The 14,948-nt window shown below is 35.1% G+C and overlaps 2 protein-coding genes across 2 annotated transcripts; one reads left to right on the forward strand and one right to left on the reverse strand.

Annotated features, from left to right (window-relative positions):
* Positions 1–8,898: 8,898 nt before the first annotated feature.
* LOC147395898 (uncharacterized) lies at positions 8,899–14,948 on the reverse strand. Its single transcript, XM_086450689.1, has 8 exons — positions 14,218–14,948; positions 12,663–12,791; positions 12,433–12,519; positions 11,944–12,084; positions 11,106–11,156; positions 10,656–10,682; positions 10,396–10,491; positions 8,899–10,307 (listed from the first exon to the last, which is right to left on the reverse strand). The coding sequence occupies exons 1-8, from the start codon at positions 14,446–14,448 to the stop codon at positions 10,104–10,106; spliced, it is 966 nt and encodes a 321-aa protein (XP_086306815.1). The 5' UTR covers positions 14,449–14,948; the 3' UTR covers positions 8,899–10,103.
* LOC147395899 (histone H2AX) lies at positions 8,949–9,699 on the forward strand. The gene is made up of 2 exons (XM_086450690.1): positions 8,949–9,146; positions 9,255–9,699. Exons 1-2 carry the CDS (start codon positions 8,949–8,951, stop codon positions 9,474–9,476), a joined length of 420 nt encoding a protein of 139 aa, XP_086306816.1. The 3' UTR covers positions 9,477–9,699.

Genomic DNA, 14,948 nt, shown 5'->3' on the forward strand with positions numbered 1-14,948 from the left:
TTGAAAGATTTGTATCTATTCCAATTTTGTGTTCTTTTACATTTAGCATGGAGGGCCTATCCAAATTTGGGTGTCTACAATATTGATACACAAGAACTTGTTGATAATATTTTATATAAAGAATAATAATAAAAATAATTTTTGTTTGCTTATGTTGACCCTGAATTAAGCCATGTCAAATGTGTCATTTCGACATGTTTTTTTATTCCTAAAAACTTTGTATCGATAGGACATAAGCAACATGACTTAAGTCATGTTAGATTATCCTGTTGACACATCATTTTTTTTATAACATACAACATAAAAATTGATAAATGCATAGATAGATACAAGTTTATATACAACTTTTGAACTATCTTATTCATTTTAATCATGGTCATTTGATTAGTCTTTTATCCTTTTTCAATTGAGTTATTCGAAATTGTGGTAAGCATTTTTATCCGCACCTAAGATCATGACACGAATCCCAAATATATGAAATTATTCTCATATTGTGGACAAGTGATTTATTCATTTTTGAATATATCGTCCATTTTGGGGGATTTTGGAGTCGCCACCATTCATATTTGAAATGGGTGTGAATAGTCACCCGGATTGCATTTTTTTGAAAAATCATTTTTTTTATAACATACAACATAAAAATTGATAAATGCATAGATAGATACAAGTTTATATACAACTTTTGAACTATCTTATTCATTTTAATCATGGTCATTTGATTAGTCTTTTATCCTTTTTCAATTGAGTTATTCGAAATTGTGGTAAGCATTTTTATCCGCACCTAAGATCATGACACGAATCCCAAATATATGAAATTATTCTCATATTGTGGACAAGTGATTTATTCATTTTTGAATATATCGTCCATTTTGGGGGATTTTGGAGTCGCCACCATTCATATTTGAAATGGGTGTGAATAGTCACCCGGATTGCATTTTTTTGAAAAATCATTTTTTTATAGCATTTGATGACTCTCGTACAGTTAAAGTATATTTGGTCCAACATTTGATTCTAGGTAAGGGGGTCCATTTTATAGAGTAAGGAAGGTGTTAGGCACCCTATTCCATCCACCGTTGGTGGTAACCTCGGATTCGGTCAACTTTTGAAAATAAAAATAGAATGAGAGGAATTGGAAAATCCGATATATGCCATCAAGTATGAGGGACTTTAATATTGATTCAAGCCATTGACGGCACCCTTATTGAAAAAGGGGCCCTTTGATGGTTTAAGCCATTGGTGGTGGTGTGTGTGTGTGTAGGTGTAGAGAGGGGGAGAAGTAGAAGAGGGAAGTGGGGAGGAGAGAAGGAGGTGATCCTTGTCCAACCCTATCTTAAACTTGATTTGATCTTCTTTTTCTTCCCAAAATATGAGTATTCTTTTCTTGATCTTGATATGATAAGGAGTTAGACTTTTGATCGTTGAGGGTTGAGTTGATAAGTTTGGAGAAATGAGGGTTGAGTATGATAGTGAGACAGAGTGATTTTTCTTATGAGACTTTTTGGGATTTGCTTTTTGGGAGATGAGGGGGGTATTTATAAGGGTTTAGAAGATACTTTAGAGATATAATAGGATGAAATGTTGGGATAGTAGAAAATGACATGAGTTTTGAAGGTGGGGGGTATGAAATTTAGAGTTAGGATGAGGGTAATTGTGTAATGAAGGTAAATGAGTAATTTTTTATCCAAATGGTTTGGATCCTACTCAACCCATTTGGGTGGAGTATTTGGTGAGGTGAGATGATTGGTGTTTAAAAAGGTGATTGTGATTGAGTAGTGTTTGGTTTAAGAGAATGAAAGGTGTAAAATGGTGGTTGGGATTGAGTAGTATTTGGTTTAAGAGAATGGAAGGTGTAAGAGGGTGGTTAGGAGGGTGGTTGGAAGGGTGAGGGAGATGGTAACATGTGGCAAGATGTGTGGAGATTAGGGATTTAAATTAATTGATGGGAGAGAATGAGTGTTTGATTTGAGATGATGGGTGTAGGTTTAGGTTGTAGAGATGAGTTTGTAGATAATGATAATGGTAGATTAGGGGAAGGTAATGGTTGGTTAGTAGGAAGTGATGATAGTGGATTAGGGGGAGGTGTGGGTTGATGTGATTTTTTAAAGAAAAAGTAATGGGGTAGTTAATTTTTTTAGAGAAGAGTGATGGGAGTTGGTGGTTTGATGAGGGAGGTGAGATGGGGTGATGACATGTGTCATTTTTGATGAAAAAGTGATGATTGATTTGAAGTGGTTGGTGGTTTATGGGTTGGATATGCATTGGATATGGGTTTGGGTTTGGATTTTAGGAGGGTTTTTTGGTTTTAGGAATTGGTTGTGGTAATTTTGGATAGGATTTTTTATGGTGGGTAGGTTTTAGGGTTTAGGTAAAATGGGATTGAACTTAGATTAGGGGAGGAGAGGTGAGAAATTGATTTAGGAGAGTTGAAGGTTTATGGGCCTCAGGTGAGCTTAGGGTATGTTTGATTTGGCAGCAGAGCGGTGAAGGTTATGGGAGGTCGTGGGTATCCTAAGTCTCATTTTTTTAATTTTATTCATTTTTTTTAGGTTTTTTAAAATCATTTAATTGATCAAAATGACACTTGTTGGCAAATCGGGTTTTTTAGGCTTGTTGGTGAATTTATTGAAAATCGGGTATTTTTTATTTCGAGAGCGGAGCAGTAAAGGTGGGGGTAGGTTAAGTCCTTTTGTATGGGTCCACTAGTCCTTTAAGGGGTCTTAGGGGCCTTTGGTTCGATTAAAGCGTCATATTTTGATGAATTGGGCCTTTTAAACCCGTCGACTAATTTTTATTGAAAATCTGGTATTTTTGGGCTCTTTCAAGTGAGGGCCTGTTCAAATTGGGTTCTCTACACACATAACAAGGTAGAGCCCAAGCTTATTTAAATTAATATGTTAGAGTAATTCACATATGAGAGATATCACATATAGACTTGAGATCCCAAGCACATATCTAACTCCTAGCACGTATCTAATCTGAATTCAACTATGTATCTAATCCCTACTTCATATTTAATCTCGAGCATGTATCTAATCTGAACTCGAATATGTGCCTAAACCCAACCACGTATCTAATTTCTAGCTCATATCTGATTCTTAACATGTACCTAATCTGAACCTGAGCACATATTTAATACATAACCTGTAAAAGTATCTAATTTGAAGCTGAGCAAGTACCTAAATGCGAGCATGTATCCAACCTGAACTCGAGTACTTACCTGAACCAGATAACATATCTGATCCTTAACACGTATCAAAATTCAAGTGCATATTTTCATATTATATGGGATCCAGACAAGATCATACAAGACTAAAAGGACATCACATGCCAAGAATCTCTATTTCCCTACTACTTACATTAATGATCTCAGACACTTACACTTAAGACTCAAGTGCTAGTTTAAATGCAATGGATACATCTTTCACATCACTCAAGTGCAACATAACCACCCACCTCATTATACACCTAGATAAGTAATGTGGAGAAACTTGTTTATAAGGCTTGCATATAAGTAGACATTTTAGAAATTGAAAAAAGATTTTCGATTTTACTCTCCCTCTTTTGGGCACTGTTCATTTTCTTATTCGTTAATTAGTTTCTACTTGAGTACTAACTTAACTGTTGGAGCATCCTTGACATGTACCACACTGTGGTCCTAGCTTGCTGGAGAAGAAAATCAAAGCCAAATTATATTGCCTGGAAAGAAGATTGGAATCCAACTATCTCACATGGGAGAAATGCTCAATCTCATCAATCCCTGACATGCATCTCGAGGAATATATCCCCTATCAAGGTTGGTACACAAATCTTGATAAATGGAAGGCCCCATTTATTTTAGTTCAAACAAATGAAATAAATCGATGAGAAAACCTAAAAATATAATGAAATTTCAATAATAACCAACTTCCATTGCCATAATCCGTTGAACTAAGGATTTTTACAACCTTTTGAACCTTAGAATCAACAAAAAAGGGAATAACTGAGAGGAGTTCTAGCAAAAGTTGTGGGTTTTAGATCTCAAATGGTTAGTTATAATGGTGGGTCCTATTACTAATATCAATAGGACCTATAATACGTGAGAGTTTAATAGTCTAAACTTCTTTTACTTGGATTTGGAGTCGCCACCATCGAAATGGTTTAATGTGTGAATGGACACCTTAAAAAATAGATTTTAAAATTCATTTTGGATGAATTTAGTGACTCAAAACCGGTCCAATCAAGAGATTGAGTAAGGAAGTTCAATTGCAAGAGGAGGAAAGTGTTAGGCACCCCATTTTCATATATATATTTTTTAGATTTTTGAGTTAGTAAAATGAGATATGCATGAAGGTAAATGCATGAAAGATAGAAGCAAGCGTGTGTAAGTATCATGGGGTATTCAAACTAATTGGGTTATTTTTGTTTGCTTTGAGTTTGGAATGCTGATCGATAATGAGAATACTCCTTTGACTCTTGCATTTTGAATGAAAATAATGTCTATGAGAATGTGCTAAAAGTGAGCTTGCTTTTTTGTTGATAAGGTTATAAGAAGCTCTCCATTAATCGGAGTGTATCTTTAGAACCTTCACCTTATATGAATGTATGGGTAAGTGTATGAAAAGGTGAATGCATACAAATGTTCCCTAAGGAATTTATTATGAACTTAGAGGGGTGATTACCTTACATAGAGGGAGTACTCTGTAATCACCCTTGCCATTCAAGAATGCTTACACTACGAAGCATATTAAGCTTGAAAGAAACTTAAAATGGACTTAGAGATGGAGATGATCCTCCCATGGCTGGGTTAACTCTGAACCCATACTTGCCAATAAAAGGAAGGCTATATTACATGGGGAAATGTTCAACACCCTAAGCTTTACCCTACACTTTAACAAACGTGTTTTGTCGTACATGGGTTAGAAGTTTTGGAATGGGCTGATTTTTGGTGAGGATGATCTCTGTGATTAAAAGATCATTCTCACCAAAAATCAGCCCATTTCGAAATTTTTGGCCCCATGTTTACAAGTTGAAAAATCGTGGACCGTCCATTTTTTTAAAATCATTTTTGATGGGGTTAGAAGTTTTGGAATGAGCTGATTTTTGGTGAGGATGATCTCCTCACCATAGAGATCATCCTCACCAAAAATCAGCCCATTCCAAAACTTCTAACCCATGTAGGACAAAACATGTTTGTTAAAGTGTAGGGTAAAGCTTAGGGTGGGGAACGGGACCCTATTACATGATATGAGATGATGAGTATGCAAATGCTTTCAAGAAGCTTGTATGGACTTATAAATGATAAAGCTTGCCAATGAAATCAAAGATATTAAGATAATTGTAATAAAGTAGAGACTTAAAGATGTGGAAAAGAAAATAGAGAGAAGGGGTTAGCGGTAGAAGAGGGATTGATGGGTGCAAGAAAATTAAAACTAAAATGAAAATAGAATAAAACTATCTCCACCTCGGTCCTTGTCTTCTTTGACTATTTTTTTTTCTTCTCCTTCTTAAACTAGGAGTTAAGAGTATATGAAAATGTATTTGGACATAGTTTTAGGGGTTAAAGAGGTCTCAATAAGAGAATTGGACAATAATTGCCTTTTGGGAGGGCCAATGGTCAAAGTTAGGAGACTTGCATAATTACTAAAAAACCAAGGGTATGGGATTAAGGCGTGCTTAATAAGTTGGTGAAGAAGGAAACTCACCTTACATTATCTTAGGAAAACAAGGATTATATAGAGTTAATGCGTAAAAACACCTTAACAAAAGTTGTAACACATAGGTTGAAATTTCAAGAAAATAACATAAAACAGTTCGTTTCTTGTGTGAATGGAAGACTAGGTAAAAATACGTTGGTCCGTGGGTGAATGAGGGACCAAGTAAAAAATGCCTTGGTCCTTGGGATACACACGACTAGGCTAAATTTTAGATTTTTAGAAGGTTTTTGAAGTCCGAGATCTCTTCTTGATGGGTCTTTAGGCTTTTTGGGAAGAAACTCAAATCCAACCCTTTTATGCTAATTTTGGGAGCTCTCAAGCTCAGTTTAGACAAAATGAGGGGGGTCTACAAGACCCATTCATTATTTTTTAAGTGGGTGTAGATGCCTCAAAAAGTGGGTGCAATTATGATCACCCAAATCTACATGTTCAGTGACTCATTAAAAATTGTGAAACATTTTCCTTACTAACATGGTAAGATTTTAAGCTTTACTAAAGGTCATTCTGCAAATGGATTACCACATCATCAATCAAACACCAACCTTCCACACAAGTCCCAAACTTAAAATGGAAATAAAAAGGTGAAAATATATATTTATTTGGGGTTTTTTTTTCTTCAAAATTCATAGAATATTGTCCTCTACAACTCTAAGCATCAAATCATGTTTTTAGAACCCACAAATGCTCTGTTTTGAAAAACTGTATATAAAGTTGCTGATGCTGAATTAAGTTGTTGATGCTGAGAGAAAGTTGTTGTTGTTGAAGCAACTTGCTGAATTGAGTATATATGTTTGGTAACATGTTGTCTAATTGAGCTGTTAAGATGTTGAACTATTTGATAACCTGTTGTCTAGAAATTACTGGATGAAATTAAAAATAATATTAAAAAAAGATACTATTTATCTGATATAAGTATTAATATGTTAACAATAAGTATAAACATAGGATTTAATATTTAAAAAAAAAATTCATTTCATTTTTTCTATACTAACATACTTAATGTCTATCAAATAAATAATAAATAATTAAATAAAATTTTACATAATGTATATATGGCATTATAAATAGTACAATATTCATATCAGTAATCAATTCATCATCAGCTTCATTTGGTGTCGTATTAGATGTGCCTCCTCTATCAATGTCAACATTTTCGTCATCATATTGTGTAAACCAACTATCAGTAATCGACTGTTGTCGAATGAAATTATATAAGGTCATGCACACACATACAATATGTATCTGAGTCACAAAAGAGTATGAAACCATTCGTTTCTAAATCGGGAATCAAGATCATGAGCATTTTTTTTTTTTGAAAAATTATTTTCTTATGATTACTTTCATGTAGAATTAGTATTCTCAAAAATATTTATTATAAAAATATGCACATTCTTACCCGCACTAATGCACCGAATTCCATCAGAATCTCGTCATTCAACATGTTTGGATTAGAGTAATAATAAGATAGATGACTGAAAAGTCCTTTATATTGTATCCTTTCTCCTCTTTACTTATTGAATAATAAAGAAATATATTCTAAGAAAATCCATTTTCTAATTATTACTTTTACGTGGAATTGATTTTTCAAAGAATATTTACTCTCCAAATATACACAACTTTAGAAAATAGTTTAGCATGCTTGTTAATTAAAATCCTCGTTAAATAATGTCAGAATTATTTATTCAAATTTTACTTTTTCAGGAAAAAGAAGAAGAAGAAGAAGAGATTCCATGATGGGGGGGAGGGGGGGACCACATGCACAAAAGCAATTAGCACCATTAGAAAAAGAGAGATTCTATTGGCACATCAACTTTTTTTTATAGCACACCAATCCAATTGAAATTGAAATTGAACAGAGAATGGTGTGTTATACACCTCGCATCTTCTCCTTATCACTTCAGGCAAACCATTAATCCTAACCTTAAACTCATCATACTCTCTCTTAATCCAACGTCTATCCTTCACAAAACCAGCTATCTTCTTATTCTTTGTTGGATCACTCTTAATTGAGAAATAACTATCTAGATTTTGAGGTTCGATGTTGTGCTTTCAATAGAATGGAACTCAAATCTCTGCGAAATTTACAGCTTCAACCATGGCTTCGAATGTCAAAACAGCTGCTCCATCATTAGATATGTAGTAAGAAATCTTCTCGATTGGGTATTGGACGGGTAGGATTGAGAGGATTGTGTTGGCTGTCATGAATGGAGGTTCTTTCTCTGGATCGACTGTGGAGACGAAGACATCCATACCTGGAAGATCTGATATTCTATGAGGGTTTGAAGGTGAGGGGAGTTCGAATTTGTCTCAAAGGGCGGAGAGATCGGTTGAGCGATTGATAGGGTTGAGTTTGGAGAGCTGATTGAGAAGCCATGAGAAGGTGAACCAGATCTCGCAAACTACAGACAATCCCCAAAGACGCATTGCTTTTTTGTTAGGAATTTGGACTCGCCATGTTAGAACCAGGGCTAATGCTTTCATACGCATTACTACCAGAAGTCTGTATCGTCGTGCACGTTAACAACAAAAATATAAGTCTAACTAACTAAAACGCATCCTTGCCCCTCTACGGTTTGTACTATGTTTTTGTGAAATCATATAATTTTGCGGAGACTTGTTTAAGTGTTGATAATCGAGAGAATCGACTGATTTTTCTAAATGAATCGGCAATTAAAAAAAGTTCTTATCGATCCCAAATACTGAAGTTATAAAAACTAAATGAGTTTGGCATGATTTTAACCGTGCGAAGACTTTTCCAAACGAAGTAAAAGTAAGCCCAAGGATCTTTAGTAAGGGTGAAATCCTTACCAAGTTAGTAAGGCTACTTCATGAAACACACCTTCAATTTCCATCTTAGATCAGAATGCCCGAATCAATGACTAGAAAATGAACCTTTGAACTAATAATTAAGGCAAAGTCCATCACGTGATGATCTCATATTTTATGAAAACTTCTATTGCCACAAATTTTAGAGCACCCAAACTCGGTTCAGATTGATTGATTCTCGACTCACCAAATAATTGAATGTTCGATTGAGGTATTTTAGTAATTAAAAGTCGAAACAACCGCGAAAAAGAGAAAAGTTAGAACGAAACTAAAAAATTCATTCAAAAATCAAAATCGAGAATCCATGTGGCGCCCAATCAACCAATCAAATAAGAGGGTCTCACCTATATAAAGCCAACCCTCCCATGCTTTTAAAATGATCAAAATTAGGGTTAGGGTTTGTGAAATTCTGTTCCTATAGAGATCAAGATGAGTTCAACAGCGACAACTAAGGGTGGCCGTGGCAAACCCAAAGCCTCCAAATCCGTCTCTCGATCTCACAAAGCTGGTCTGCAATTCCCAGTTGGGAGGATCGCAAGGTTTCTCAAATCTGGAAAATATGCCGAGCGAGTCGGTGCTGGAGCCCCTGTTTACCTTTCTGCTGTTCTTGAATATCTCGCAGCCGAGGTTTGTGGGATTTCTCTTTAAAATCCTCTTTTTTTAACATGTATTTTGGCCGGAAATCTGACATTTTGGTGCCGGAATCTGACGTTTTGATTGGGTTTTGTTTATTAGGTTCTTGAACTTGCTGGAAACGCTGCGAGAGACAACAAGAAGAATCGAATTGTTCCGAGACACATACAACTTGCTGTGAGGAATGACGAGGAGTTGAGTAAGCTTTTGGGATCTGTGACAATAGCTAATGGAGGGGTTTTACCAAATATCCATCAGACTCTGCTTCCGAAGAAGGTTGGGAAAGGAAAGGGCGAAATTGGGTCAGCTTCGCAAGAATTTTAGGGTTTTTTTTTTCTGTTTTGAAACGATGAAGTATAATAATTTTTTTTTTTGGTTTGCGAGCTTTGGCGTTTCTTTTTCTATAAAAGATCAGCCTTTTAGTGGAGAAGTATATTTGGAACGTCTGATCATCAAAACCCTAACCTTTTGAATTTTAGGGTTTTTTTTTTTTTTGTGGTAAAATTTTCCCTTTTGATTTAATATATAAATTGTCATCATTCTACAAGTGTTATTCGATCAAGAAGCCATTTGAGTATTTTTCAACAGATCATTGATTCTGAGATCATTAGAACACTTCTTTGGGTATCTTACTTTGAGTCAGGTTTTTTTACTGAAACTGCCCTAATTTTATTTATTTATTTATTTATGACTAAAAATACCGCAGTGTATTTAATGTAGTTTGAAGCGTGCTCTTTAAGGGTTTGTTTGGCCGAGAACAAAAATTGTTCTCGAACCCAGTCCTAATGCATTCGAGTTGATTTTTGGGTTCTATAAAAATTAAAAAAATAATAAAATATCATGCATTATGTTGGAATCATTTGAACCCAACGATAAGATCAAATTGCAATACCATTAATGGAAGGAAACAAATTCAACAAAAATGGAGGCATAAACAAATGCTCTGAAAAATTATAAAATTTCCTCTCCATCTAAATTATTCTCTATTGTATCAATGCAGAAGCCCACAGACCTTCCCAATGCCATGGCTTCTGCAAGTTTTGACCTAGCTTTACCATGTCGATGCAAAATTAAAACAGTATTCAATACAGTCCATCTCACCTGAGAATCTGCTTCTGTTTTTGTAAAACCCAACTTTTTGAACAATGTATTGAGCTGTTCAATTACCAAGAAAATGCCAGTTAGTGTTTTGTTAATTCTTATCGACATTGGGACAAATGAATCATTAAAAATAAGGTCTGACCCTTTCAATATCAGTGAAGCTCCCTTCAGAGTATCCAAATACAATGTATTCTGCTGCCAAACCGGCCAACGACACACATGAGAACCTGTTCAAATTCTGCAAGAAAATTATCCTCTCAGTAGACTTTGATGGTCGTGATAGGTGAAGTCAAAACTTTCAAAAACGAAAAGGAGTGCTTGGAGTTGGAGGTTTAAACATAATGTAATTAAATTTCTTTTCAAAATTAATTAATTAATTAGAATGTGAATGTGGATTTTCACCTTAGATGATATTTTCCCTCTATTGACCTGCATGGCATAGAAACATATATAAAGGTTAATCAAGACAGATACAATAAAAGAAAATTGTCCTTGATATGGTCCTCACATCACATTACCTCGTCATCTTCGATATCCTAACATTCAATTGTGAACAGCTAAGACAAAATCTTTACTGAATTTTATTATTTTCTGGCCATTTTTCGTGAAACCAAGCCAAATGACATTTCCCTGAATTGTATTCTTATAAAAAAGGTTCCAGTCCAGTATATTAAGCATTTGGACTAAGAAAACGAAACATCGATACCTTGCCAACAACAAGGTTGGAAGTAGAGACAAATAGGGGCTTTTTTTCTTTTAAAACAAATTAACATGGAAGAGGAAAGTAGACACAATGCCATTATCATTTTCTTTATTCAAAATATTTAACATGGAAGAGGAAAGAAGTCTCACCCTTGTACCAACTTTTCCAGCCTTTTTCTTTGATGGCTTTATGGCATTAATCTGCATGGTATTGGAATAATCGTATATTATTATAAAATATATTAACTACAAAGTAGATCAAACAACAAAGGGATTTGAAACTTATATTATTGCATTGTCAAACATTTAAATACTACTACAATGAATTAGACAGGACATTTTTTTTTTTGATATCATGGGTATCCCCACCCTTCAGGTGGGACTAATCCTGCTCACACAAACCACCCCCTTGGAAAGTCCTACGTGCAACAGGTTGAGTTGAGGGTCAACCGGACCTTGGAGGGTGGCCCCAAGAAATTCATTGCTTCATGGGATTTTGATCACTTGACCTACTCTTCCTGAGGAGCTTATCAAGGCTTGGCTTGCCACTAGCCAACCCCTTGGGGTTGAATTAGACAGAACATTAACACAACTTTATGATACAAACTAACTTGTACGAAGATTTGACGATGTTTGCTTTAACAGAAGAAATGAGTTTAGTAGAATTGAATGGTAGATCATGATTCATGTCACCAACCCAGTATAGCTGGGATAAGGGACAGTTAGTGATAAACTAACTAATAGGAAGCAAAGGTGATCATAGTGGTAAAATTCTCATGGAAAATAGTTAACAAATTAACTAATAGGAAGTTCTAGTGGTCATCTGGTAAACTCTACTTTCAAGAAAAAGAGTGACAATAACTTGTGATTGGAAAAAAAAAACATGAAGGGTTAAGCCATGTCAGACAGATTTCTTGAGGGTTTTTGCAGATAAATCACCATCTGTTAAACCAACTAAAAACAAAATGAACAATAAAAATAAGCTTACAGTGTTAAGAAACTCAAATCCCACAAAGTCTACTCTTCCTCCGACTAATTCATCCTCCCTCATAGCTTCCACACTTGGTACTATATAACACCTTGGAAGAACTCCGAGCAAGTATGCAGTCAGGAAGTGACCAGCTTCATGCTGCACAATATATCATGAACAATTACTTCATTAGCAAAATTTCATGCAAGATTAGTAACTTGGATTGACGAATTCTGCTTTATCAAAAAAGAAAAAAAGAACAGAGAGAATAATGATTATCAAAAAAGAAAAAAAAAACAGTGAGAATCATGAAACAAAAGCTTATTCCACGAGCTTAATCCTTTCAATAATGTAATGAACATTGTAAGTGTTCACAAGTTGTAAGATACTACACTATCAAGAGAAGGCACATTTTCACTTCAAAGCATGAGTGTGATCGGTGTGCGGTGGTGGTAGAGGGGTTTTTTTTTTATTATAGAAAAAAATAAAAATTAAGGCATATCTTACTTGCATACACATACTATGATAATCTTCAATTGGAAATTGATCCGTATTGTCAAGCATCGAACTCTCAACTCCTCCGTCAGAAGAGACCTATGAAACAATAAATTCAATGAGACAATATAAATTCTAACTGTTATCCAAGTATTTTTTATTTTATTTTATAGATTTGTACTGTATACTGGGTAATTCAGTAGATAAAACTTAGAAACCTAGACATAACATAAAGAACTTACCAAGTCAAGAGCAGCAAACTGAAGACTTCTTTCTATTGTATCCATTATAGAATCCACCAATGGCTGAAGAGATGATAAATCTACTTCATTTAGATCCAGTTCCTCTAAACTGTAGTGTCTTTGAGGTACCTAATCCATCATTTTAGCAGAACACTTAAAAAGATCAAGCATTCTATTTTCTAGATCTTGATCATAATAATGGGATATAATTGTCTTAAAAAAAGATTATACTAGTCTGATATAACAAATGCCTCTAAAAGTAACAACCAAACTATAAGTTAACCACGATCAATATTAAAAAGGGATACCGGCCAAATATTTCAATTGTTACTTTTAAAACAAATGGTCAAGTATTTTGAAGGATTGCTAACTAAAAAGGCAATAAAACCATCAGAGAAGTCTCTTGATGAACAATATGGATGTCCCTTAACCCCATTAAGTGGGATAAATGGGACTTGTTGAACATCACAAACTTCACAATGCGAGTCATAATCAATGATCTAATAAATGAATAGAGGGGAAGAAAACAAGAACAAATCGTACAATCATAACAAAGTACCTAGAGAGTTAATTTGGTGGGTATTAGGAAAGAAAGAAGTCCCACATGGATATGTTGACATAATTAAGGACATGTATGTGAGCGTTGTGACTAGCGGGAGAGCAAATGCAGAGGTGATGACTTACTTACAATTGGTTCACATCAGACATCGACTTTGACTCAGTATTTGTTTGCTCTATCTATAGATGAAGTAACTGCTCATATTCAAGAACATGTACCTTCGTGTATGTTATTTGAAGATGATGTAGTATTAGTAAATGAAACAAGAGAGAGAGAGAGTCAATGCAAAACTAGAACTATGGAGAGTGGTATTAGAGTTCAAGAGTTTTAGAATAAATAGAACCAAGACCGAGTACCTGGAGTGCAAATTTAGTACTAACACCTAAGACTATGAATGTCTAGTAAAAATTGATAGTCCAGAAATACCCCGAAGCATGGTTTCAAAACTCATCCAAGACGGAGACGTATCGCCCGAGTCATCTCGGTATCGATCAGCAACGAGACAGACTGACAAGTCAATGTATCGTACGAGATTTAAAACCCACTGTTCATTTTTCTCATTGTTGAACAAGACATCTCAAATGTATCGGAAAACCTGTCCGAGACAACTCAGTCTCGCTCACGGACTAGACGAGACGTCAAAACAAGTTTTAAAACCATGCCCCAAAGTGACCACTTTCATTATGTTATTGCAAGTGTGTTCATATCCGCCTTCACTACATTCTCTTGCTCTTTTAGAGCCTTCAACTTGCATTCTCCTTCTAGCTAGGTCTATAATTGCCCTTTGTCAAATGAGACCAAACCTTACTCAAATGCTATCTGCAAATCAAATCAGACCAAAGCGAACTTTTTCCATAATTAAGAATAAAAAATTCAAAACCACATTATATGAAGCACCTAAAATTCCAGAAATGCAAGCAATTTACACAAATGGAAGAAACTACAATATAGATGAAGAAAGAAAAAAACAAGAACACAACACAGATGAAGCTCAACCTGCTTGGCAGCCCCAAATCCACGGAGACCACCAGGTTTCCCCTGCAACTGCTTCACAAGAGTTAGAGCACTCTTCAGGTTTCCCTTAGCAAGCTCACTGTCTACCTTTCTTAGAACACGACGACGCAAAGGGATAGATTCTACATGTTCAGAACAAACTACAGATCTAACCATTTGAAATTCAGGAAGAATTCGAGAACACAATCCATTATGATTGGCTACAAATCCCATTTCCCTCGAAAAACTGATTCAAGAACAAAAATTGGATATAATTTACAGAAAAAGAGGAGAATAATTTCAGTATCAACTCTCAACCACACAATTTCAAGACTAACAGATAAACAGATGAACAATTAAAGAATCTGAAACCCTAATTTTATTAATGGTGGAAGATAGGTTAACTGATTTTTATCTAAAAACGCAAAATTTGAATTTGTTAGTGTCTGAAAATTGGAGAAGGAAGTTAAACAGTCGGGGAAAAGAGGATAATTGTTCGGGTTTGAATGCCAACTCCTCATATCAGAAGTTCTACGAAGTGCGCGTGAACGGATACGAGAGCAGAATCGTAAATTTACTACATATCTCTAAGAATAATGATGAATACATGCGGTTGGATCGCAGCTGACGTGGCAAAGACACAGAACCACACATCTTTTTCTGGTGTATCCCGATGAAAAGGATCTATAATTCCGTGCCCTCGTACCAAGACAGCGTGCATTCATCACGACTCT

Source organism: Akebia trifoliata, chromosome 8 (assembly GCF_017979445.1).
Source record: "Akebia trifoliata isolate Shusen 1 chromosome 8, ASM1797944v1, whole genome shotgun sequence".
Taxonomy (NCBI): Eukaryota; Viridiplantae; Streptophyta; class Magnoliopsida; order Ranunculales; family Lardizabalaceae; genus Akebia; species Akebia trifoliata.

Excerpts from the sequence above, each read along its gene's own strand:
- LOC147395899 (XM_086450690.1), top strand. The coding sequence starts at position 8,949 with ATGAGTTCAACAGCGACAACTAAGGGTGGCCGTGGCAAACCCAAAGCC. Across the intron at positions 9,147-9,254 it reads TTGAATATCTCGCAGCCGAG|GTTCTTGAACTTGCTGGAAA; the intron begins GTTTGTGGGATT and ends TTTGTTTATTAG.
- LOC147395898 (XM_086450689.1), bottom strand. The coding sequence starts at position 14,448 with ATGGGATTTGTAGCCAATCATAATGGATTGTGTTCTCGAATTCTTCCT. Across the intron at positions 12,520-12,662 it reads AGTTTGCTGCTCTTGACTTG|GTCTCTTCTGACGGAGGAGT; the intron begins GTAAGTTCTTTA and ends ATTGTTTCATAG. Across the intron at positions 10,492-10,655 it reads GAGGGAAAATATCATCTAAG|AATTTGAACAGGTTCTCATG; the intron begins GTGAAAATCCAC and ends ATTTTCTTGCAG.